The following is a 24,738-nucleotide window of genomic DNA, read 5'->3' as shown; positions in this document are numbered from 1 at the left end:
TATTCTTCTTAAACCTTGTTCGATGTAGGAGACCTTTCTCTCTTGAAGTTTATGTGTCCTCAGTGGATCCAGAGGCTTGTGAGAAAGAGATTGGAGCAGACAGGAGAGGTCTTCTCACTCCAGGAGCAAACAGTCTTTCTTTCGAGTGCAAATTCTGTGGCGAGTTCCAAAAACCCTGGACCAGCCAGTTAGTCATGTGACCAGCTGGTTTAATCAGTCCATGCTTTTGTGGATTGTATCACCTTAGCAGTCTCTGGAATGCTCTTCCTTACACCTTCAATGTCTGGTGATCAGAATCCATTGTGGATTTTGTGTGTCAGGGACTGGTCCTTTGTCTCCACAAGCACTGTCTGTTAGTATGCAAATGTTTTTCAGCTAAGTGTCTGGCAGCCCTTGTAACAGGCCTTCTGTTCTTTACAGCACCAGTTTAAAATCAGTGTTCATATGACAAAATTAATATGTCTCATTCTTGGCAGGTGGGGCCCTGCATGACGACACACAATTTGTGTATTTCCCAGAAGCTCTGTAACCTGGGAAGAGAACCTGGTTATTAACATAAGCCCTTCCCTCCACAAAGTAATCTGCAGACCAAAACTACTGCTGCATGCAGCCAAATTAGTTCTCAGAGAGCATTTCAGTTTTTTCAGAGATCCATGATAAATTATGTTTCTTTGTGAAACAAAGCATTTATATAATTTTTATCTTGTATATTTTTTTTAAAATCTCTATAACCATTGTGCTTCTCACAAACCAAGAAAGCTCTAAAGAGTAAAGGTTCTTGTCGATGGGTCTGTGTGCTCGTCATGATCAGAGATTAAAGTAGCTCAAAACTACTTGGTTCTGTTTTTAAAAATTGGTTGCAATTGACCTACAAGAAGAAATAATCTATTGATTTGCTGTCTCTTGTGGAACTGCAGCAATTGATGTATTTCGCTGCTATGTTACTGTATTCTGTGTGAGAATTGACCTTTCATTGCAGTGACATTACCTGATCAAATTTCCACTTCATTAGTAGGTTAAAGTGCATAATGATAAACAAAATTATCTTAATTTCACTAGCATTACAAGTGTATTAACATTTTTCTACAAATTGGCAGTTGTAAATTTATTTTTTTAAATGATTACATTCACGGACTTGGGATTCTTATTGAAATGTTTCATGATTCATTCATCATGTTTTACAATCTAATGCAAATAATTTGCAGAGCTGTCCGTTGCTAATTACAATTTTTATTTTCTAGTCCATTGCTGAAGGATTCAAAGAAGCTGTTCAATATGTACTTCCACAACTACTTTTAGTCCCAATTTATCATTGTTTGCATTACTTCGAACTGTTACAGGTAAAACATTCTGCTTTCATTTGAGTTAAATTGTGTTGAATTATGACAATGTGAGAAAATTAAAGATTTTCTTTCTGTCGGTTGCTTACTAAAATTGATCAGTTCCTCTTCAGTTGTCCTGAAGTGGAAAATCAATTATTTTTCTTTCCTTTTATGCCATTTACTGTAGTATAATTTTTGTTATGAAAGTGATATTGTTTTGTTAAATATTTTTAAAAGGAATTTATAGTTAAACTGAATTTTTTTAATCAAGAGGGCAGTTTAAGAACTAATTTGATAACGATGTTGCTGGTTGCCACATGGTTTTGGTTAGGCTTGAAACAGAAACCCTGGTAACGGGCAGAGAAGTCACAAGCGTTCCTTTGATTGGACAAGCCCAGTAGTAGCCGAGCACCTGGGTTGGGCAGAAAACGGAAAAGTTTTCCGGTTGTGTCAATGTATGTGCGTGGGTTTACCTTCTGGAGAGAAAGTTGAAAGTCAAGTCTGCAGCAGAAGAAGGAGAGAATTCCAAGGAAGAACAGAAGGCGACAACCCAGCTCTGTACTGTATGTGTGTAGAATAGAGTCCTGACAGTGATCATTTTAGATTTTTATATAAATACTGTATATTTTATAATAATTAATCACTCAGGACCTTCCTGGTCTCTGCATCTCAGCTGCTCACTGGATAAACTTGCAGCAAATATTTCAAACAGAAAAAGTGAAAAACGGATTCGGAATTGAAATAGGTAAAGTGAACATTCCGGAGGTCAGGCTCAGGTCGGGTCGGGTGCGGGGAAAAAATGGAGGGGCTCGGGCTCGGGTCTGATGTGGTTCTTTCGGGCTCGGGTCGGGTTTTTTGTTTCTGACCTGAGCAGGCCTTTGAACCCGTATACATATATGTGTGTGTGCCTGCATGAGTGTGAGATGTAAGGTAAAAAAGGGGACTTCAAAATTTAATGTTGGGACTCTTAAAAATTCGATTTGTGTATTTGTTTTACTTCATTGCTAGTTAAGACTTTTTTAAATATAATAAACTGATTATTTTGTTCATTTAAAGAAACCCTGTTGGTGTGTTCTATTCTAGGAAAAATCGAGTATATGATTGACTGTATCAGTAAGTGGGAAATTTTAAATAATATGTTGTGACCTGTGGAGAAGTGGGACTAAATTAGCAGTGCGCTCCTCCCGCCTCAGTCGTAACATTTTAAAGACAGTAATTTATTTTTTCATGAATATTCATTGTAAAGCTGGGCCAGTTTTAAAATGATCTCTAAAAATCATTGATCAGTGCTGCCATCTTCTGACAATCCACTGTTTCAAGCCTGATGTAATTTCCATTTTGGAACCTCCTAAAAGATGAAATAGTAATATGCTAAATGCTGTTGGCTTGCACATAATTCTTTATTGGAAACAAAAGTAAGTTCTAAGATAAACTTGTACATTGGATCTTACTTAATAAAAGATGTATGCAGTAGTGAAAGAGGAGGTAATTCAGACACTTGAACTTAAAGTTGATAAGGCACCAGGACTGGATGATATGCATCCAAGGATAGTGAGGGAAGTGAGAATGGAAATTGTGGAGGCACTGGCCATGATTTTCCAGTCTTCCTTGGACTCGGGTGGTGTCAGAGGACTGGAGAATTGCAAATGTTACACCCTTGTTCAAAAAAGATATAAAGATAAGCCAAGCAACTACAGGCAGTCAGTTTAACCTCAGTGGTTGGGAAGCTTCTATAAACGATTGTTCGGGACCAAATTAATAGTGACTTGGACAAATGTAGGTTAATTAAGTAAAGCCAGCACGGATTTGTTAAGGGCAAATTGTGTTTAACTAACTTGCTGGAGTTTTTTGATGAGGTAAGAGAGAATGTTGAAGAGGGCAATGCTGTTGATGTGGTGTACGTGGACTTCCAAAAGGCATTTGCTAAAGTGTTGCACAACAGACTTGTGAGCAAAGTTATAGCTCATGGAATAAAAGGGACAGTCGCAACATGGAAACGAAATTGGCTGAGTGACAGGGAACAGAGAATAGTGGTTAATGGATGCTTTTTGGACTGGATGAAAGTTTGGAACTCATGGAGTTCCCCAGGGGTCAGTGTTCGGACCCTTGCTGCTCTTGATGTATATTAATGACCCAGACCTTGGTGTACAGGACACAATTTAAAAACTTACGATGATACAAAACTTGGAAGCATTATGAACTGTGAGGAGGATGGTGTAGAACTTCAAAAGGACATTGACAGGTTTGTGGAATGGGCAGAAAAGTGGCAGATGAAATTTAATGCAGAGAAGTGTTGAAGTGATTCACTTTGGTAGGAAGAACATGGAGAGGCAATATAAAATAAAGGGTACAATTCTAGAGGGGGTGCAGGAGCAGAGAAATCTGGGTGTATATGTGCATAAGTCATTGAAGGTGGCAGGACAGGTTGAGTGATGAGGAGGTTTATGTTAAACTTGTATAAAACACTGGGTTCAGCCTCAACTGGAGTATTGTGTCCAGTTCTGGGCGCCACACCTTAAGAAAGATGTGAAGGCATTGGAGAGAGCGTAGAAAGGATTCACGAGAATGGTTCCAGGGATAAGGATCTTCAGTTACATAGATTGCAGAAGTTCAGACTGTTTTCCATGGAGGAGAAGGTTGAGAGGCGATTTCATGGTGATGTTCAAAATCATGAGGGGTCTGGACAGAGTAGATAGGGAAAAACTGTTCCCATTGGTGGAAGGATCGAGAACAAGAGGGCACAGATTTAAGGTAATTGGCAGAAGAAGCAAAAGCGGCATGAAAAACGTTTTCACGCAATGCGTGGTTAGGATCTGGAATGCACTGCCTGAGTGTGTGGTTGGAGGTAGATTCAATCGAGACGTTCAAGAGGGAATTGGATTGTTATCTGAAAAGGAAGAATGTGCAGAGCTATGGGGAGAAGGCAGGGGAGTGGCACTAGGTAAATTGCTCATTTGGAAAGCCAGTATAGACAGGACTGGCTGAATGGCCTCCTGTGAGTCTGTGAATCGTGCTGTTAATCCATTTAAAAACAAAATTACTGAGGTAAAAAAATAAAATGGTTTAGCAGATTTTAATCAAATTTTACTCCAGTCTGAAATAAAAACAGAAAATGTTGGAAATGCTCAGCAGGTCTGGCAGCATTTTTGGAGAGAGAAACAGTTAATGTTTCAGGTTGATGACCTTTTGTTTTTCACATAGTCTGCTCAGATCAGAGACTTTAGAGTCTCTCAGGCATTTTTGAATTTGCCAGTTCTTGCCACTACTTAAAGACTTTTTAACATATTTTCAGAAAATTGACAGGACTTGTTTTCCTTCTTGTACCCTTAGTTTCTGTTTTTTTTTGAAACCGCAAATATTTCTAGATTGTTATATATGAATAAACATAGACTTTTTGCCTATAAATTAGACTTCAAAAAGATTTGAGCCAAAATCATAAGTGACTTACCTCTCATTGGTCACCAAATATTTTTCTTTTTAAGGAAAGGAAACACTTGGGTATACTGATTTGCTATTTTTATATGCATTGTGGACTTAATTTGTCAGTATACTACTAAATTTGCAAAATTTCCAAAATGATCAGGTGCTTAATGATATCACAAAATAATTCCTTTAAAAAGCTTGTAAATGCTGAAATAGCAGTTATGTTTTGCACTTAAATAATACAAAATGAAGCAGTTAATAGCAATAACCATTTGATTGATCTTGGTGACCATTTCGAAAAGATCATTAAAACAGGCAAAAACAAAATTGATCGCGAAGGGGTCTGGGATGCAAAAATTAGAATTTGCTTCAGAACAGGGCTGCTGCTGTTGTTTTGGTATGGCTCCGAACAGTGACCTAAAGCAAAACAATACAAGTGCTTACTCAGTTGGGGCATCATTCAGGATTGCTAATGGGCTTCACATATGTAAAGTTCTTGTCAAAATATGATGCCACTGTCTGTCACATTTGCTTTTGAGTTCTCCAAACGTGCCCGTAAAGGGCACTTGGACCGTATGTTTCACATTATTGACGGCAAAATTGAAAACCCGAAAAAGCATTATTAAAAAATGTTCCCTCTAAATTGTGTTGATAAGTACTCAGTAGCACCTTTTGGTGCTGAGATCTAGCCAACACCACCCAATGCCAGGGGTATGCCATTGGAGATCTGTTCCATGGAGACACAGGCACCATATTGTGCACAGGATTTGCGGGGGGTGGTGGGTGGGTGTAAAATCAAGATGAGGAGGGAGAAAGGAGAGCAGAGGGTTTAAAGATGAGAAAAATATGGGAAAGTAAAGAATAGAGCAGAAGGACTGGGGAACTAAAAGGACCAAGATTGCCGAAGAGACATAGTTCACACTAGTTCTGTTATCAGCTGTGTTATGTTTGTTTTGCAAGTTCCCTCCAGTTCTAATGTTTTCAATACTTGCATTGTTTGGCTGTTAGAGTTTTCCATTTGTATTGAGCTTCCTTTTTGTTCCTCTCTTGTAGGGCTTATTTGCAAATACAGTGAAACCTGGGAATTATGGACATGTAGAGGCAATGTCTCCTAAATTTTTTTGTTGTGTTCAGCCTATTCATTTAATTTCATGGTACCTTTCAATTGTTTGTGCACAGTCATGTACATGCAATACCTTAAAGGACGTGTGCGCGGCCTAGGCATAACTTCCGTGTTGCTGTGCCGCCATACACTCGTGCAGTTTAGAGGGAATGTTGCCCGGGGAATTGTCATCGGCTGTCTTTTTTTTGCAGGTGTCCATATTGTCCAAATGGCCATTGTATTGTATGTATTGTCAGGTTGTATGTAGATAGTCATGAGTTGATGAATTGCACCAAGTAAGTACTCATTTATTCTTGTAAACAAATCTCTTATTTAAGGGCATTTTTATTTTCACAAAATCAGTAATCATTAAGTGCAATCAATTATTGATTCACACAAATAAAAGACATTCATTCATCCATTGTTTGGAGTCACATACGGAGCCAGTCAGTGATTGATGCATGGACAGCATGGGCTTTTGACTTCATGGAGTTAATTTTAACTTCCAACAGCAAATGGATTTGGGAGTGGGTGGGGGTTGAAAAGTGTTGAAATTGAAAGCTGGCTCTGTTGACTTCTGCATTTAACTGCATTGTGTTAGGCTATGTGTGAGCAACTCCCTTGGGAGAGGTGGCAATTTACATGCATATGAATGTATGAATTAGGAACAGGTGTAGGCCATTTGGCCCTTAGAGCCTGCTCCGCCATTTGATGAGATCATGGCTGATCTGATTGTGGCCTCAACTGTATTTTCCTGTCTACTTGCTATAACCCTTGTCAGTCAAAAATCTAACTCAGCCTTAAAAATATTCAATGACCCTGCCTCCACTGCTCTCTGGGGAACAGAATTTCACAGACTGACAACCCTCAGAGAAAAATTTCTCCTCATCTCCATCTTAAGTGGGAGATCCCTAATTTTTAAACTCTGTCCCCTAGTTCTAGTCTCTCCCATAAGAGGAAACATCCTATCAGCATCCACCCTGTCAAGTCCCCTTAGAATCTTATGTTTCAATAAGATCACCTCTCATTCTTCTAAACTCCAATGAGTACAGGCCCAACCTTTTCAACCTTTCCTCATAAGATAACTCCCTCATCCCAGGAATCAGTCGAGTGAACCTTCTCTGAACTGCTTCTGATGCAATTATATCCTTTCTAAAGTAAGGAGACCAAAACTGTACGCAGTATTCCAGATGTGGTCTCACCAACGCCTTGTACAACTGTAGCAAAACTTCAATACTGTTGTATTCCATTCCCCTTGCAGTAAATGACAACATTGCATTTGCCTTTCTAATCACTTGCTGTACCTGCATATTAACTTTTTATGAATCATGTACCAGGTCACCCAGATCCCTCTGTACTGCAGAGTTCTGCTATCTCTCTCCATTTAAATAATATACTAATTTTCTATTTTTCTTGCCAAAGTGGACAAGTTCACATTTTCCCACATTATACTGCAGCTGCCAAATTTTTGCCCACTCTATCTATATCCCTTTGCAGACTCCTTATGTCCGCTTCACAACTTACTCTCCTACCTATCTTTGTATCATCAGAAAATTTAGCTACCATATGATCTGTCCCTTCATCCAAGTCATTGATATAGATTGTAAATAGTTGAGGCCCCAGCACTGATCCCTGTGGAATTCCACTGGTTACAGCCTACCAACCCAAAAATGCCTCATTTATTCCTACTCTTTGTTTCCTGTTAGCATGGATAGAGGATTGGTTAGCTAATATGTTACTCCTACACCACGAGCTCTTATTTTGTGTAGTAACTTTTGATGTGGCACCTTATCAAATACCTTTTGGACATCCAAGTGCACCACATCTACAGGTTCCCCTTTATCCATGTTGTTTGTTACTTCCTCAAAGATCTCTAATAAATTAGTCAAATGCTGTTTCCCTTTCACAAACCATGTTGACTCTGCCTGATTGCATTAAGAGTTTCTAAGTGCCGTGCTATAATCTCCTTAATAATAGATTTTTCTAGCATTTTCCCAATGATGGATGTGAGGCTAACTGGTCTGTAGTTTCGTGCTTTCTGTCTCCCTCCTTTCCTGAATAGAGGAGTTACATTCACTATTTTCCACTCTGAGACCTTTCCAGAATCTAGGGAATTTTGGAAACTCACAACAATGCATCTACTATCTCAGCAGCTACTATTTTTAAGACCCTAAGATGCAGACCATCAGGTCCTGTGGACTTGTCAGCCTTTAGTTCTAATTGTTTTCTTAGTACCCTTTCCCTAGTGATTGTAATTGTTTTAAGTTTCTCCCTCCCTTTCACTACTTGATTTACAAGTATTTTTGGGATGTTATTTGTGTCTTCTATAGTGAAGACAGACACAAAATATCTGTCCAACACTTCTGAACTCCTTATTTCCCATTATTAATTCCCCCGGCTCACACTCTCGAGGACCAATGCTCACTTTAGTTGCTCTTTTCCTTTTTTTAAATGCTTGTAGAAACTTTTACTATCCATTTTTATATATCTAGCTAGTTTTCTCTCATACTCTAATGTCTCCCTCCTTATTTTTTTGGTCAGTCTTTGTTAGTTTTTAAATTCTGCCCAATCTTCTGATCTACCACTAATCTTTGCAGATGTTTACGCTTTTTCTTTCAGTTTGATACTATCCTTAACTTCCTTAGTTAGCCATGGATGGTGCGTCCTGCTAGAGTCTTTCTTTCTCACTGGAAAATATCTTTGTTGCGTGTTATGAAATATTTCCTTAAATGTCTGCCACTGCATCTCTACTGTCCTGCCCTTTAACCTAATTTCCTAGTTCACTTTAGCCAGCTGTGCCTTTAAACCCTTGTAATTGCCTTTATTTAAGTTTAAAACACAATCTTAGACCCACATTTCTCACCCTCAAACTGAAGGCAAAATTTAGTCATGTTGTGATCACTGCTACCTAGAGGTTCCTTTACTATGAAGTCATTAATTAATTCTGTCTCATTGCACATAACCAGGTCTAGATTAGCCTGCACTCTTGTTTGCACTAGAACGTGTTGCTCTAAGAAATTGTCCTGAATACCCTCTACAGGCTCATCTTCCAGGCTACCTTTCCCAATCTGATTCTTTCCAATCTATATGTAGATGCAAATCGCTAATGATTATTGCTGTTCCTTTCTTACAAGCCCTGATATTTCTTCCTGTATACTGTGTCCTAATGTGTAACTTCTGTGAGGGGGTCTATAAACTTTTTTTTAAATTCGTTCCTGGGATGTGGCAATTGCTGGCCAGGCCAGCATTTATTGCCCATCCCTAATTGCGCTTGAGAAGGTGGTGGTGAGCTGCCTTCTTGAACCGCTGCAGTCCATCTGGGGTAGGTAGACCCACAGTGCTGTTAGGAAGGGAGTTCCAGGATTTTGACCCAGCGACAGTGAAGGAATGGTGATGTAGTTCCAAATCAGGATGGTGTGTGACTTGGAGGGGAATTGCAGGTGGTGGTGTTCCCATGCATTTGCTGTCCTTATCCTTCTAGATGGTAGAGGTCACTGGTTTGGAAAGTGCTGTTGAAGCAGCCTTAGTGCATTGTTGCAGTGCATCTTGTAGATGGTACGCACTGCTGCCACTGTTCGTCGATGGTGGAGGGAGTGAATGTTTGTGGGTGGGGTGCCAATCAAACAGGCTGTTTTGTCCTGAATGGTGTTGAGCTGCTTGAGTGTTATTGGAGCTGCATCCATCCAGACAAGTGGAGAGTATTCCATCACACTCCTGACTTGTGTCTTGTAGATGGTGGACAGGCTTTGTGGAGTCAGGAGGTGAGTTAATGGAGGCGTGGAAGAAGGGCACTGCAATTATCATGGGTGATTTTAATCTGCATATAGACTGGACAAATCAAATTGTCAAGGGAAGCAGGGAAGACTAATTTGTAGAGTGCTTCAGGGATTGTTACTTAGAGCAATACGTTGCAGAACCTACCAGGGAACAGGCTATTTTAGATTTGGTATTTTGTGATGAGGTAGGATTAATAAGAGATCTCGTAGTTAAGGATCCTTTAGGGGGAAGCAATCATAAAATGGCAGAATTTCAAATTTAGTTTGAAGGTGAGCAACTCTGGTCTCAAACCAGTGTCTTCAACTTAAACAAGGGCAATTACAGAGGTATGAAGAAAGAGTTGTCTAAAGCAAGCTGGGAAGGTAGACTACAGGGAAAGTCAGTCGAGGAGCAGTGGCAGACTTTTAAGCAGATATTTCATAACACTCAGCAAACATTTATTCCTGTCAGAAGGAAGGACTCGAAGAGAACGATGAACTACCCGTGGATAACAAAGGAATTTAATGAGAGTATCAAATCAAAAACAAAGGCGTACAAAGCAGCGAAAACGAGTGGTAGGCCAGAGGATTGGGAATTTTTTACAAACCAGAAGCAGATGACTAAAAAACTAATAGAGGGAGAAAATTGATTGAGAGTAAATTGACAAGAAATATAAAAACAAACAGTAAGAGCTTATACTGGTATGTTAAAAGGAAGAGAGTAGCTAAAGTAAGTGTGAGACCCTTAGAGGATGAGACTGGGGAATTAACAACACGGAACAGGGAAATGGCAGATAATTTAAACCAATATTTTGCATCGGTCTTCACGGTGGATGACACTATAAACATCCCAACAATAATAGATAAGCAAGGTGTAAATGGGAGGGAGGAACTTGTAACAATCTCTATCACGTGGGAAAAGGTGCTGGACAAACTGAAAGGACTAAAGGCAGACAAGTCGCCAGGACCTGATGGCCTGCATCCATGGGTTTTAAAAGAAGTGGCTGCAGAGATAGTGGAGGCATTGGTCATAATATAACAAAACTCACTGGATTCTGGTAGGGTACCAGCGGGTTGGAAAACCACTAATGTGACACCCCCTATTCAAGAAAGGAGGGAGACAGAAAGCAGGAAACTACAGACCAGTTAGCTTAGCATCAGTCATTGGGAAAATGCTAGAGTCCATTATTAAGGAAGAAATAGCAGGACATTTAGAAAAACATAATACAATCAAACAGAGCCAACATGGTTTTATGAAAGGGAAATCATGTTTGACAAATATGTTAGAGGTCTTTGAGGATATAACAAGCAGAGTGGATAAAGGGGAACCAGTAGATGTAGTGTATTTGGATTTTCAGAAGGCATTTGATAAGGTGCCACATAAAAGGTTATTGGACAAAATAAGAGCTCAGGGTATTGGTAATGTGTTGTCATGGATTGAGGATTGGCTAACACATAGAAGGTAGAGAGTCGGGATCATTGGGTCTTTTTCAGGTTGGAAAGTCGTAACGAGTGGGGTGCCACAAGGATCGGTCCTAGGGCCTCAACTATTTACTATCTATATTAATGGCTTGGAGGAAGGGACAGAGTGCAGTGTATCCAAATTTGCTGACTATACAAAGATAGGTGGGAAGGAATGTTGTGATGAGGATACAAAGAATCTGCAAAGGGATATAGATAGGTTAAGTGAGTGGGCAAAAACTTGGCAGATGGTGTTCAATGTGGGAAAGTGTGAGGTAATCCACTTTGGTAGGAAGAATAGAAAGGCAGATTATTACTTAGATAGAGAAAGACTACAAAATATTGCAGTACAGAGGGATCTGGGTGTTCTTGTACATGAAACACAAAAGGTTAGTATGCAGGTGCAGCAAGTATTAGGAAGGCAAATGGAATTTTGGCCTTTATTGCTAAGGGGTTAGAGTTTAAAAATAGGGAAGTCTTGTTCCAACTGTACAGGGTGTTGGTGAGGCCACACCTGGAGTACTGCATACAGTTTTGGTCTCTGTATTTAAGGAAGGATATACTAGCATTGGAGGTAGTTCAGAAAAGGTTCATTTAGGCTGATTCCTGGGATGAAGGGGTGTCTTATCAAGAACAGCTAAACAGGTTAGGCCTTTATTCATTGGAGTTTAGATGAATGAGAGATGATCTTATAGAAACATATAAGATTTTAAGGGGGCTTGACAGGGTAGATGTTGAGAAGATGTTTCCACTAGTGGGGGAATCTCGAACTAGGGGACATAGTTACAGAATAAGGGGGCATACATTTAACACTGAGATGTGAAGGAATTTCTTCTCTCAGAGGGTGGTAAATCTCTGGAATTCTGTACCTCAGAGTTGTGGAGGCTAGGTCATTAAATGTATTTAAGGAGGAGGTAGATAGATTTTTGAAATCTCGGGGAGTCGAGGATTATGCGGAGCAGACCTAAAAGAGGAGTTGAGGCCTGGGACAGATCAGCCATGAACTTATTGAATGGTGTGGCAGGCTTGAGGTGCTGAATGGCCTACTCCTGCTCCTATTTCTTATGTTCTTATGAGTTACTCACCGCAGATTCCTAGACTCTGACCTGCTCTTGTAGGCATGGTATTTATATGGCTACTCCAGTTCAGTTTTGAGTCAATGGTAACCCCCCAGGATGTTGATAATGGCGGCTTCAGCGATTGTAATGCCATTGAATGTCATGGGGAGATGATTAGATTCTATCTTGCTGGGGATGGTCATTGCCTGGCACTTGTGCGGTGCAAATGTTACTTGCCACTTATCAGCCTAAACCTGGATATTGTCCAGGTCCTGCTGCATTTCTACAGACTGCTTCAGTATCTGAGGAGTCGCGAATGGTGCTGAACATTGTGCAATCATCAGCGAACATCCCCACTTCTCACCTTATGATTGAAGGAAGGTCATTGATGAAGCAGCTGAAGATGGTTGGACCTAGGACACTACCCTGAGGAACTCTTGCAGTGATGTCCTGGAGCTCAGATGATTGACCTCCAACAACCACAACCATCTTCCTTTGCGCTAGGTATGACTCCAACCAGCGGAGAGTTTTCCCCCTGATTCCCATTGACTCCAGTTTTGCTCGGGCTCCTTGATGCCATACTCGGTCAAATGCTGCCTTGATGTCAAGGGCAGTCACTCTCACCTCACCTCTGGAGTTCAGCTCTTTTGTCCATGTTTGAACCAAGGCTGTAATGAGGTCAGGAACTGACTGGCCCTGACGGAACCCAAACTGAGTGTCACTGAGCAGGTTATTGCTAAGCAGGTGCCGCTTGATAGTACAGTCGATGACACCTTCCATCACTTGGCTGATGATCAAAAGTAGACTGGGGCGGTAATTGGCCATGTTGAACTTGTCCTGAATTTTGTGTACAGGACATACCTGGGCAATTTTCTGCATTGCAGGGTAGCTGCCAGTGTTGTAGCTGTACTGGAACAGCTTGGCTAGGGGCACAGCAAGTTCTGGAGCACAGGTGTTCAGTACTGTTGCCGGAATGTTGTCAGCACCCATAGCCTTTGCAGTATCCAGTGCCTTCAGTCATTTCATGATATCACGTGGAGTGAATCGAATTGGCTGAAGACTGGCATCTGTGATGCTGGTGACTTCAGGAGGAGGCCGAGATGGATCAGGCACTCAGCACTTCTGGCTGAAGATTGTTGCAAATGCTTCAGCCTTATCTTTCGCACTGATGTGCTGGGCTGCCCCATCATTGAGGATGGGGATATTTGTGGAGCCACCTCCTCCAGTTAGTTGTTTAATTGTCCACCACCATTCACGACTGGATGTGGCAGTACTGCAGAGCTTAGATCAGATCCGATGATTATGGGATTGCTACTCCCACAAGTACCTTCTTAACTTTGCTATTCTTATCTGTACCCAAATTGAATCTGCATCTTGATTTTTAGAACCAAGGTCATCTCTCACTACCATACTAATGTCATCCTTAGTTAACAATGCTACTCTCCCACCTTTTCCTAGCTTCCTGTCCTTCCGAAATGTCAAGTAGCCTTGAATATTCAGGTCACCTTGCAGCCATGTCACTGTAATGGCTATCAGGTCATACATATTTATTTCTATTTGTGCTGACAATTCATCTGTTTTGTTACAATTGATACGGGCATTCAGATACAAAGCTTTTAGTTCGGTCTTTTTACTATTTTTGCAAATTCAGGTCTTATCTGCTGGCGCAATCTTAAGTTTGTACGCTCTGTTCCTTTATTGCTACCTTGCTGTATTGCCTTGTCCTTTCCCTTTAATTTACTACATCTTTTCTCTCATGATCCCCTCCCTCCTCACCCCGCACTATTTAGTTTAAAGGCCTTGCTACTGCCCTAGTCATACGACTCAACCGAATGCTGGTCAGATGAAGACTGTCCTAACTTTCCCTAGTACTGGTGCCGGTGCCCATGAATCTGAACCTATTTCCCCTTCACCAATCTTTGAGCCAAGCATTCAACTCTCTAATTTACCCAACCCTATTTTATTAATAGCTCATGAAAAGTTATCTTAATGGGAGTTTTGGGATTCACCTGTGTGTGCATGGACTTTCTAATTTGATTGAGTTTTTTGAGGAAGTGACGAAGATGATTTATGAAGGAAGGGCAGTGGATGTTATCTATATGGACTTCAGTAAAGCCTTTGACAAGGCCCCTCATGGCAGGTACAAAAGGTGAAGTCACACGGGATCAGAGGGGAGCTGGCAATTTGGATACAGAACTGGCTCGGTCATAGAAGACCGAGGGTAGCAGTGGAAGGGTGCTTTTCTGAATGGAGGGATGTGACTAGTGGTGTTCTGCAGGGATCAGTGCTGGGACCTTTGCTGTTTGTACTATATATAAATGATTTGGAGGAAAATGTAGCTGGTCTGATTAGTAAGTTTGCGGACAAGACAAAGGTTGGTGGAGTTGCGGACAATGATGAGGATTGTCAGGATACAGCAGGATATAGATCGGTTGGAGACTTGGGCGGAGAAATGGCAGATGGAGTTTAATCCAGACAAATGTGAGGTAATGCATTTTGGAAGGTCTAATGCAGGTGGGAAGTATACAGTAAATGGCAGAACCCTTCGGAGTATTGACAGGCAGAGAGATCTGGGCGTACAGGTCCAAAGGTCACTGAAAGTGGCAATGCAGGTGGATAAGGTAGTTAAGAAGGCATACGGCATGCTTGCCTTCATTGGTCGGGGCATAGTGTATAAAAATTGGCAAGTCATGCTGCAGCTGTACAGAACTTGTTAGGCCACACTTGTGTGCAATTCTGGTCGCCACACTACCAGAAGGACGTGGCGGCTTTGGAGAGGGTACAGAAGAGGTTTACCTGGATGTTGCCTGGTCTGGAGGGCATTAGCTATGAGGAGAGGTTGGAAAAACTCGGATTGTTTTCACCGGAACGACGGAGGTGGAGGGGCGAAATGATTGAGGTTTACCAGGTTATAAGCGGCATGGACAGAGTGGATAGTCAGAAGCTTTTCCCAGGGTGGAAGAGTCAGTTACTAGGGGACATAGGTTTAAGGTGAGAGGGGCAAAGTTTAGAGGGGATGTGCGAGGCAAGTTCTTTACACAGAGGGTGGTGAGTGCCTGGAACTTGTTGCCAGGGGAGGTGGTGGAAGCAGGTACCATAGAGACGTTTAAGAGGCATCTTGACAAATCCATGAATAGGATGGGAATAGAGGGATACGGACCCCGGAAGTGCAGAAGGTTTTAATTTAGGCAGGCATCAAGATCGGCGCAGGCTTGGAGGGCCGAATGGCCTGTTCCTGTGTTGTAATGTTCTTTGTTCTTGGAATTGGCCAATGAAAGCACAGTGGCAGTTGAGGGGGGCTGAAGAAATGACGGGCAAAAATTCCCATATGTACTGAAACCTCACATCTGCTTCCTGGCCTAATTGTGTGAAAGGCGTTTGCTCTCAATACTTGTTCACTACCTGACAAGTTATTTTCACTACTTACAAGTGATTTCTATTACCTGGGAGGTTTCTTTCACTACTTGGGAGGTTTATACGTCTGATGTCCACTTTGCATCTGTGATATATCAGATCAGTACAGATGCTACTTTTGCTGCTTTAGTTTGGACCTCACACGAGGAGCAAGATGGCCAGCAGCAGGAAAATCACCAGCAGGTACAGCAGCAGCCTTCTCCACACAGATATACCACTCCACAGGAGAGAGGGGATGTAGACTGGCAGTTTGCAGGAAGTGATATCCTCAACAAAGGGGGGCTGAACTTTATAAGTGGCAGCGAACTTGAAAGAAGGTGCGGTGCGCACATGACTTGTGCGCTGCTGAGCCCCGCAATATTTCGCGCAGGGGCTCGTTTACATGGAGGGAGCAGAATGGCCGCCCCCCCCCCCCCCTCCCGAAGACACAGAGGGGGCAGACGTTCTGCCTGTGGCAATAGTGTCTGTCGCCAGCGCACAGGCGCTGGCGCCATCTTTAAAGGTTTCAAGCCCTTCAACTGAATTTAAATTTTTAAAGATATATTGCTTTCACATTGACAGTAAAAAAAAATTCAATAAAAGCTGAAAGCCCCTCTACCACCAACCGCCACCACAAAAGGACCACACACTTTATTTTTGGGCCTTTCCCACCAAAAAAAGCTTTATTCCCAAGCTGCACTTACCCCCCATCCCCCCGAGCTTAGTCACCTTTGCCCTTCAACCCCTTCCCACCATCCCCTCAGCCAATGGAAACAGTTTTCTCTGCTCCCTCCGCCCTGAAAATTTCACTCCCCACCGTTGCCATGCCTTGGATCTCCAAACAGAGATCCGACGGCGCGGGAGTTCCGGCCACCAGCCGGAATATCGGTATGGGATGGCTATTGGGGCAAGGTAGGTTCTTTTGCTTAATTTAAATTTATTTTAATATGTAATGAAGGCTCCACCGCTGAGCAGCAGGGGTGCTGCACTGAGGCCTCGCTGCCACCAGTAATATGCAGTGGAGCCTTCCTGGCGTCGGAGGTTGTGATGGACCTCTCCCAGAAGAATTTTCTGGGTTCCCCTCGGCATGACGCCTGACATCGGAGGGCTGGTAAAGTTCAGCCCAGGGTGTACAGGCAGGAGATCAGTTTCCTGGATATGTCTGAACACAGGAGGCTCAGGTTCTCACGTTGAGTCACTTGCAGCCTGCTGGAAGAAGACCTGATACCAAGTGGACTAGTTGGCCATGCTTTACTAGTGGCTACCACAGTCACCACCACCCTCAACTTTTTTTACCTCAGGCTCCTTCTGGGGATCGGCCAGTGACATTTGCAGGATTTTGAGGTTGCCTGTCCACAAATGCATCACACAGGTCACTGATCCCATTTTTGCCAGGCTAGGCGATTATGTACAGTTTGTAGCTGTAAGGGCTTCCACTCCATCAATGTACAGATGAAGTGCAACCACAGAAAGATGATTATTCAGGTTCCCATGCAGTTGCCATGACGCTTACTTCTTGCGTCAGGCCACCCTTCCTGATTTCTGCGCACCTCGAAACAGACTTAACAGCTGGCTGCTTGAAGATAAAGTGTACTCACTTAAAATGTGGCTGATGATATCTGTGAGGGACCCAAGCAATGAGGCCCAGGAGTGCTACAGTGACAGCCATATGACAATGAGATGCATCATTAAGGAAGCAGTCAACATGCTGAAGGTGCACTTCAGTTGTCTAGGGACTCCAGAATGGTTGTGATGTACGGCACTCTGCACAATATTGCACAGCAGCAAGTGATGATTATTTGCATGAGATTTCACTGGCTCCTGACATCAAGTCAACATGAGTGAGTGTAATATGCTATGTGGTTGTGTGATATTTAATTCTGTCACCAGGTAGCTGGGAGGCCCCCATTTCCTCATCTCTGATTCCCAGGCATGCCGGGACACCAGTGATTTCCAGCGCTGCCACCTCTGCAGATGTTGCAGTGAGATGACAGTAGGGGCACTTCAGTTCTATGCCTCTCCTCGTGTTTTGTGCCCTCTTCTGCAAGAGGGAAAGAAGAGACCCATGAGTGAATGTAATGAAATGTGTAGGACAGATGGATGGACAACCTCTGTTGAGGGTGACACTGTATTAAGATGAGGTGAGTGTCAATGAAGGATGGACAGATGGCAGTGTGAAGAAGTGCAGAGATAGAGAGGGAGGGTGCACCTGCAAGTAAAGTTGATGTGAAGAGTGATGTGCAGAAGTAGGCTTGAAAAGGCAGAGTGGGGGGATTGGGCTGGTGCACACATCAGGATGTGGCTGAATGTGCCACTGTACTCGTTTTGCTTGCTGTGATTAGGTCATTAAACTGTTTTCGGGACTTTTTCTTGCTGACCTCCTGAACAATCTCCAGCCACACCTGCTTGCTTTCAGTGACGGGTTTCTTCCTCCCTTCGGTGGGGAAGATTATCTCGCTGCAGACCCTTACGAACTACAGCATTAAATCCAGGGAGGCATCAATGAAACAAGCTGCAGGCTTGGCATGTTGGGACTCCACCACATCATTTACTTCCTTTGTTTCCCCCACCTACACAATCCATCAACTGTCATCTTTGCAGGGTCCCTTAAAATAGTGCAGTTGAAATCGACTCATGTGGGTCATTATCATGCCTGCTCATGCTAATTGGTTGGCAAACTTGGAAGTCGGATGCAAATGCAATGGCTGGGTTAATAAACCACTGACAGACATGCTGTACTTCTGGGTTTCCCATCCACTACTGGACACACATGCTCCGTGGACATCATTAAGTTAAAATCTCCCCCTCCCCATGTAATGGTCATTGGCATCAAATTTAGCTGTGCTAATGTGGAAAAATAATGTGTTGTAGTCCTTGTGGGAAGATCCTGGACATCATGGGGTTGGGTGCTTGCTTGTCTTTTGGGTCATCGTAGCAGTCTTCATCCTAAGCTATGACGCTTGGGATGAGTGCAGGAGTCAATGAAATCTTCCTCCCAAGATTCATTCAGGGATTCGTCAAGAGGAAGTTCTTTGTCAAAGGAGACAAACTGCTCTGCTGACAGTGGGATGGGCAGAATGAAGAAGGACAGCAGGGCAGAGAGGCCTGGAATTGAACATTGCTTGGTCATCCAGGCTGATTAATGAAATTGATGTTTTGATCCCATGATAACTTATATAACTTACGACACATGGTCTTAACCTTTTTTTCCCTTTCCTGAAATTGATTTAAAACATATGCCTTACATTTTGTGGTCATTAGCCAACATAATTGTAATTGACCCCTCATATTTAGGCATTGGTGATATCGCTTGTATTTTACATTGGCTTGTGTCTTGTGTTTTAAAGTGTAAGGTTCACTTCGTAAATAAAGCTTGTTACATTGAAGGCCCATAGTTTGCAATTTGCGAGTGTCTGTCATTTCAGAGTGCCTCTTGTATTTTTTTTATAATACAACATATTTGGGACTGTATATATTTTATAGTTTGTCTGTTGTTTTCGAGTATCTATATGCCCAGGTTTCATTGTAACTTTAACTTGGGTTTTCATGTGGTTTTTCTGCCACCTTTTCACAAGAACTAATGTCAGTCCAGCAGAAATGCCCTTTGTCAGTGGGGGAAAGGAAAGATAAGTGGTCACTACCTTGGTAAAATACTAAAAATAGCTTAAAGGGATTATTTCCATGTTGATTTTTTTTCACACTGGAAACCTGGGCTTCCTCCTGTGTTAATTTTATACCAAGCACGTAATTCTTTTATGTAAAATTGCAGCAACTACAGGAGCGAAGTAAAGATGAAGAAGACAGGGAGTGTTTGAAACAAGCCATTACTACCTTGCTAAATCTTCAGTGCAGTATGGAACGTATCTGCAATAAGCACCTACCTAAACGCAGGGCAGGGTAAGCTAATTTATTTTAGCATTTTTCCTTTTTGCGTACGAACAGGTGGCTGACACCATTTGACACACCACGTCAGATCAGCTACAAATACAAAACAATTGGTTGTGAGGCCAAAATTATCATCATTCAGCATTCTTTGATATATACATTAAAATGGAATATACACAGTTTTAAAAAGTATATTGTACCTGAGTTACATTATTTTCATTGTTGAGGATCTTGTTTAACATCTGCATATGAATAGGATATTTTAGTTACATGCACAGGAATGCCACTTGCAGATGCTGTCCCTTTAATAAATTTATGTCATCATTAATGTTAGTGCAACCAAAATAAGGGAGGCCTGCATAGGATTTTGGAACAAAGGCTAACACTATTTGGATCTTTCTGTGGGTTAATGATGCTCATATCCAGGTTGAATTGTAAGAGCTAAAAGGAATTGGTTGTTAAGTTCATCTTTCAAACTCTGATTTGGATTCAGCACAGATTGCTGGGATGGAGGCCTCTATTGGTTGTGAACATCTTAAATGAAATCGGTTTTGGATTGTCTCAAGACAGTTGTTAGTAGATGCATGACTCTAGCAGAAAGTATCCTTGATCAACATTAACTGCTACTAAATAAGTATTCTCACTAGTTCCAATGGATGGCTAGTGTAGGATGTGGAAAAATTCACACTATTGCAGTTTGAGGTTGAAACAAAAGCACATTGTCAGGACAGAGTAAAATGGGTTTTACTCTGCATTGAACTGTACTCTTTGTATAACTGTGCTTGATATTTGCACAAGTGGAAAATCAATTCCAGCCTCCAGCACTGACATCCTTTTATATTAAGTGTACTTTTTTTGGATGGACACTTTTAGAATTTTTTTTATAGATCAGCTAATCTTTGAATTCTTCCACTTCTGTAACATGATATATTGTGCCATGACTTCCAAATGGCGTAGCTTATTTTCTTGTTGGGCTGTTCATTATGTAATTAAGTGTAATAAAATTTGACTTTCTCTGTTATGTAGTGAACCTTTACCTCGCCTTTACAACCACCAGATAAGAAGTAAACACCTTGCCATCAAGAAAATGAACGAAATCCAGAAAAACATTGATGGGTGGGAGGGGAAAGATATTGGACAGTGCTGCAATGAATTTATAATGGAAGGAACACTAACACGAGTTGGAGCAAAGCATGAGCGACACATTTTCCTTTTTGATGGTTTAATGATCAGTTGCAGGACCAATCATGGACAGTCCAGGCTACCAGGCTGTAGCAATGTTGAGTACAGACTCAAAGAAAAATTTTTAATGCGCAAAGTGCAAATCATTGACAAAGATGACTCTTTTGAATATAAGCATGCGTTTGAAATTCTCTCCAAGGATGAGAACAGTGTAATATTTGCTGCCAAATCTGCAGAAGATAAAAACAACTGGATGGCAGCTTTGATTTCACTTCAGTATCGGAGTACACTGGAGCGAATGTTGGACACTGTTCTTTTACATGAGGAGAAAGAGCAGCCACTGAGATTGCCCAGTCCTGATGTCTATAACTTTGCAGAGGAAGATTCTGAAGAGAACATAGTGTTTGAAGAAAATGTGCAAGCTAAATCTGGAATACCGATCATTAAAGGAGGAACTGTGTTAAAATTAATTGAGAGACTGACATACCACATGTATGCAGGTAAATGTCTTGCTGCTGGACAGATGGAATTTCTCTAAATTTTAATGGATTTAATGTTACCCTTTTTAATAATTTGTCTACAAGATGCAACTTTAACATTGTATCTTTAGGTTACAGTATGTAGTTTTAGCCAGGTGTTCTGACTCACTAGTTCAAAGCACTGATGAATGTGAAATAAAGAATGTCTTTGTTTAACTTCTGGATGCTGTAGTTATCTGAAGAGGAGAAGTTAGCTGGGGATACAGTTTCTTGAATAAACTTGTGTCGTGGTGGTGTTATTAGGGTCACGCTCTACACCACTCTGTTGATGCTAATTTTAAACCACACCCTGAGTTCTTGATCTTGTCTGCATCTTAATTGTTGCAAACATAGCAAAATAAATTATTGTTTCAGATATATATGTGAAATAAAATAAAAATCTAGTCTTGTACAACTGTCAAAAGGGTTGCTCAATGCTAAATCGACCATTACTTCCTGCAATAATTCAGTGCAATGCCAAAATTAGAGAGGGGAAGAAGACAGGTTTTGGATAAGAATCACAAGTAATTCAGAGAACAGAGAACTGAGAACTAAGCTATTGAGTTAATGTGTGTATGTCGGATAAATCTAAGTCAGTCTGAAGAGGTCCAACTTTTAGCACTGGGGTTCACATTTACGTACGATTTATACAATAATGTGATCTGCATACCCAAATTGTCAGTTGCATTTGCAAAAATAATGAGCCCCATGCCTTAGACAAAGATTAATACCCTCTGTACAAAAATGCAAGACCATGTGAGGCACCTGTCCAATTCTTACTGTGCACCGTTGCTTCCTCCTTTTGCCTTTACTAAAGTCTGGTTCTTTTTCTGTCTTCCTGTTCTTTATCATTCTTGCTTGACCTTTATCTGGGTCTTACTTTTTTCTTCAGCTTGTTTCGCTCGTGCCATGCTTGCTGTGACCCAACACCCCACCCCCTCCTATCCCATACTCTGTCTCTAACCCTTTTTTTTTCTCCCACTGATCTCACCGCCCCCTTTTTGTAGCTCACCCCCCCTCCCCTGCCACGCCCCCTGTCCTATCCCCTCTGGGCTTCTACCCCTCCCTCTGATCCTCCCACCTCCCCATGGCCCTCTCTCTCACCACCCCCCCACCTCCTCTCGTTCTTCCTCTTGTTTCCCCCTCTCTGTCACTCCCTGTCATGAATAGCATGAAATAACTTCAAGATGGAATTCACTTTACACTGTTTCATCATTGTGCTTTCTTTATAATATTTGGAGTGTGCCTGTACATGGACATAGAATGGTAACAGCACAGAAGGAGGCCATTTGGCCCGTCGCGTCCATGCCAGTTCTCATCTAGTCCCACACACCCCTCTTTTCTCTGTAGCCCTGCAAATTTTTTCTCTTCAGATAATTATCCAGTTCTCTTTTGAAGGCCTCCGCCACACTCTCAGGCAGTCCATTCCAGATCCTAACCATTCGCTGCATAGAAAGCTTTTCTTCATGTCGCTGTTGCTTCTTTTGCCAAGCACCTTAAATCGGTGTCCTCTACTTCTGGATCCTTCGGCCGATGGGAACAGTTTTTCCCTATCTACTCTGTCCAGACCCCTCTCAATTTTGAACACCTCTATCAAATCTCCTAATCTCTTAATCTTCCCTACTCCAAGGAGAACCGACCCAGCTTCTCCATCTATCTGTGTAACTGAAGTTCCTCATCCCTGGAACTGTTCTCGTGAATCCTTTCTGCACCCTCTCTAATGCTTTAACATCCTTCCTAAAGTGTGGTGCCCAATTTTTTTTTTGTATTTTGCTGATCACTTACATTTTTGCTTGTTCCAACTGTCAAGTGCTACTGATTTTGTGCAATGGAATTGCACCTGTAAAAACATTGACACTCTACCACCTAATTTCACGAAGACATTTACAGCTATTGGGGAGGAAACTTAATCAGTCAACTTTGGTTGGATTCAAATCCAGATTCCACCAGTTTAAAAAGACCAGTATCCTACCCTTCAACACTGATCCACCTTATTAACTTGTCTCTCTTAATAGTTTATTTGTCCACCATGAGCCAATATATTGTATAAGATTTTGATAAATATGCTGCTGTAGTCTTTGCTGTATAAATAATTTGATATTTATTTACAGATCCTAATTTTGTGCGCACTTTTCTGACAACTTATCGTTCATTCTGCAAGCCCCAAGAGTTGCTGAGCTTGTTAATAGAAAGGTAAGTAAGCAATTAAAATCTTAACTAGATCCTGTAAAAAAAAAAAATATATATTTTTAGGCACCCTGTTAAAATGTTGTCGAGAAAGATTTTCAGAAAATGGTGTAGTGTTTGTCACTCGGGGTTTCAGTCAAACATAAAGATTGTCATATATAATTTTCAATACTTTTTCTGTCAGGCTGCATTCTTTGGCTTTTGGAGTTTTCCATTTGTATTAAATATCTTTTGTTAAACATGTAAATTTTTGTTTTGTACAGGTTTGAAATACCTGACCCAGAGCCCACTGAGGCAGATAGGCTTGCCAGAGAGAAGGGTGAACAGCCAATCAGTGCAGAGTTGAAACGGTTTCGTAAGGAATATATCCAGCCAGTGCAACTCAGGTTTGTTTACATTTTTAACAGAAATATAGTTACGTTGGTACCTCTACTATCCACACCACCCCTACGGTCAGGGCAAGATGCAGGCAACAGTCAGTAACCAATTGGACGTTACACTGCTGTTGTTGTTCTATTTGTTATGGGACCTGGGATGTCAGTTCAAGATATTATCCTCAGATGTGTGTGACTTGAATATCTAGAGTTTTCCTTCAGCCTTCCAAAAGAAGTTCTTGGAGATGTAATTCTTTGACAACAGAATTTGACAAGCAAGTTGGAAGGTACATGGAACTGATTCAGAAAAGTATTTGAGAGTTGTTTTGGGATTTCTACTTAAGAGTTCAGAATCTACAGGTAACATGTCTAATCTGCCATACACCTGTCAAAGGGAACCAATTTTCATTTGAACTGTGAGACTTTTTTCCAGGAAAGTATTCTAGACACCATCAACAGCAAGGGTCAGTAAGAAAAAGTGTTTCTTCCCCCACCTCTTACCTATGGCAATGCCCAAGGACAGTACCTGTACATTGAAGGCTCTTTCATTAAACCAACAATAGTATTTTATATGCACAAATATTTGGTATAATCTCCATGAACCTTTTGTATTTTTTATTCCTGCATTCTCCAGGTTTCTATAATATACATTTTTTTTTTACAGGTTTTCTTGAGGGGGAAAAATGTGGTGCAAAAGGTGTACTTTGGTACTCTCTAACAACCTGCAATTAGATTATAAGATGTATTATTTTTAGATCTCAGATTTTGTATCAACATGAATATTGTACAATAGTGGAGTAACTGAATTTTATAGTAAACTGATGGATTTCTCGTGGTGTTGATACTAGTCTGTTCTGCAGAACATGATGATAGTGTTTAGCAACTTACTGCTATAGCTGCTGCTCCAAATGGGCAAAACCAGGTGATTGTAACTATTTATAAACTGGTCAGTTATAGCAGTTGTATTTGTAAATGTAATTCTCCAATGTGTTCTCTTTTAAAAGATTATTTTGCAACTGTAACAATAATGTGAAGAGGATACTAGATGCAAGACTTGAAGTTATGATCGATGAACTAT

General features: G+C 41.4%; 1 protein-coding gene across 2 annotated transcripts in view; it reads left to right on the top strand.

Annotated features, from left to right (window-relative positions):
- The window catches only part of sos2 (son of sevenless homolog 2 (Drosophila)), a 159,241-nt gene that overhangs the window by 90,690 nt on the left and 43,813 nt on the right, over positions 1-24,738 (top strand). For both annotated transcript variants that reach the window (XM_068039077.1, XM_068039078.1), the window contains exons 8-12: positions 1,242-1,340; positions 19,284-19,411; positions 20,426-21,081; positions 23,211-23,292; positions 23,550-23,672. In XM_068039077.1, the coding sequence (XP_067895178.1) occupies positions 1,242-1,340; positions 19,284-19,411; positions 20,426-21,081; positions 23,211-23,292; positions 23,550-23,672 (1,088 nt within the window). The remainder of the gene's footprint in view (positions 1-1,241; positions 1,341-19,283; positions 19,412-20,425; positions 21,082-23,210; positions 23,293-23,549; positions 23,673-24,738) is intronic.

The sequence above is a fragment of the Heterodontus francisci genome, chromosome 9, assembly GCF_036365525.1.
Source record: "Heterodontus francisci isolate sHetFra1 chromosome 9, sHetFra1.hap1, whole genome shotgun sequence".
NCBI lineage: Eukaryota > Metazoa > Chordata > Chondrichthyes > Heterodontiformes > Heterodontidae > Heterodontus > Heterodontus francisci.
This window is presented reverse-complemented; position numbering and strand designations above follow the sequence as displayed.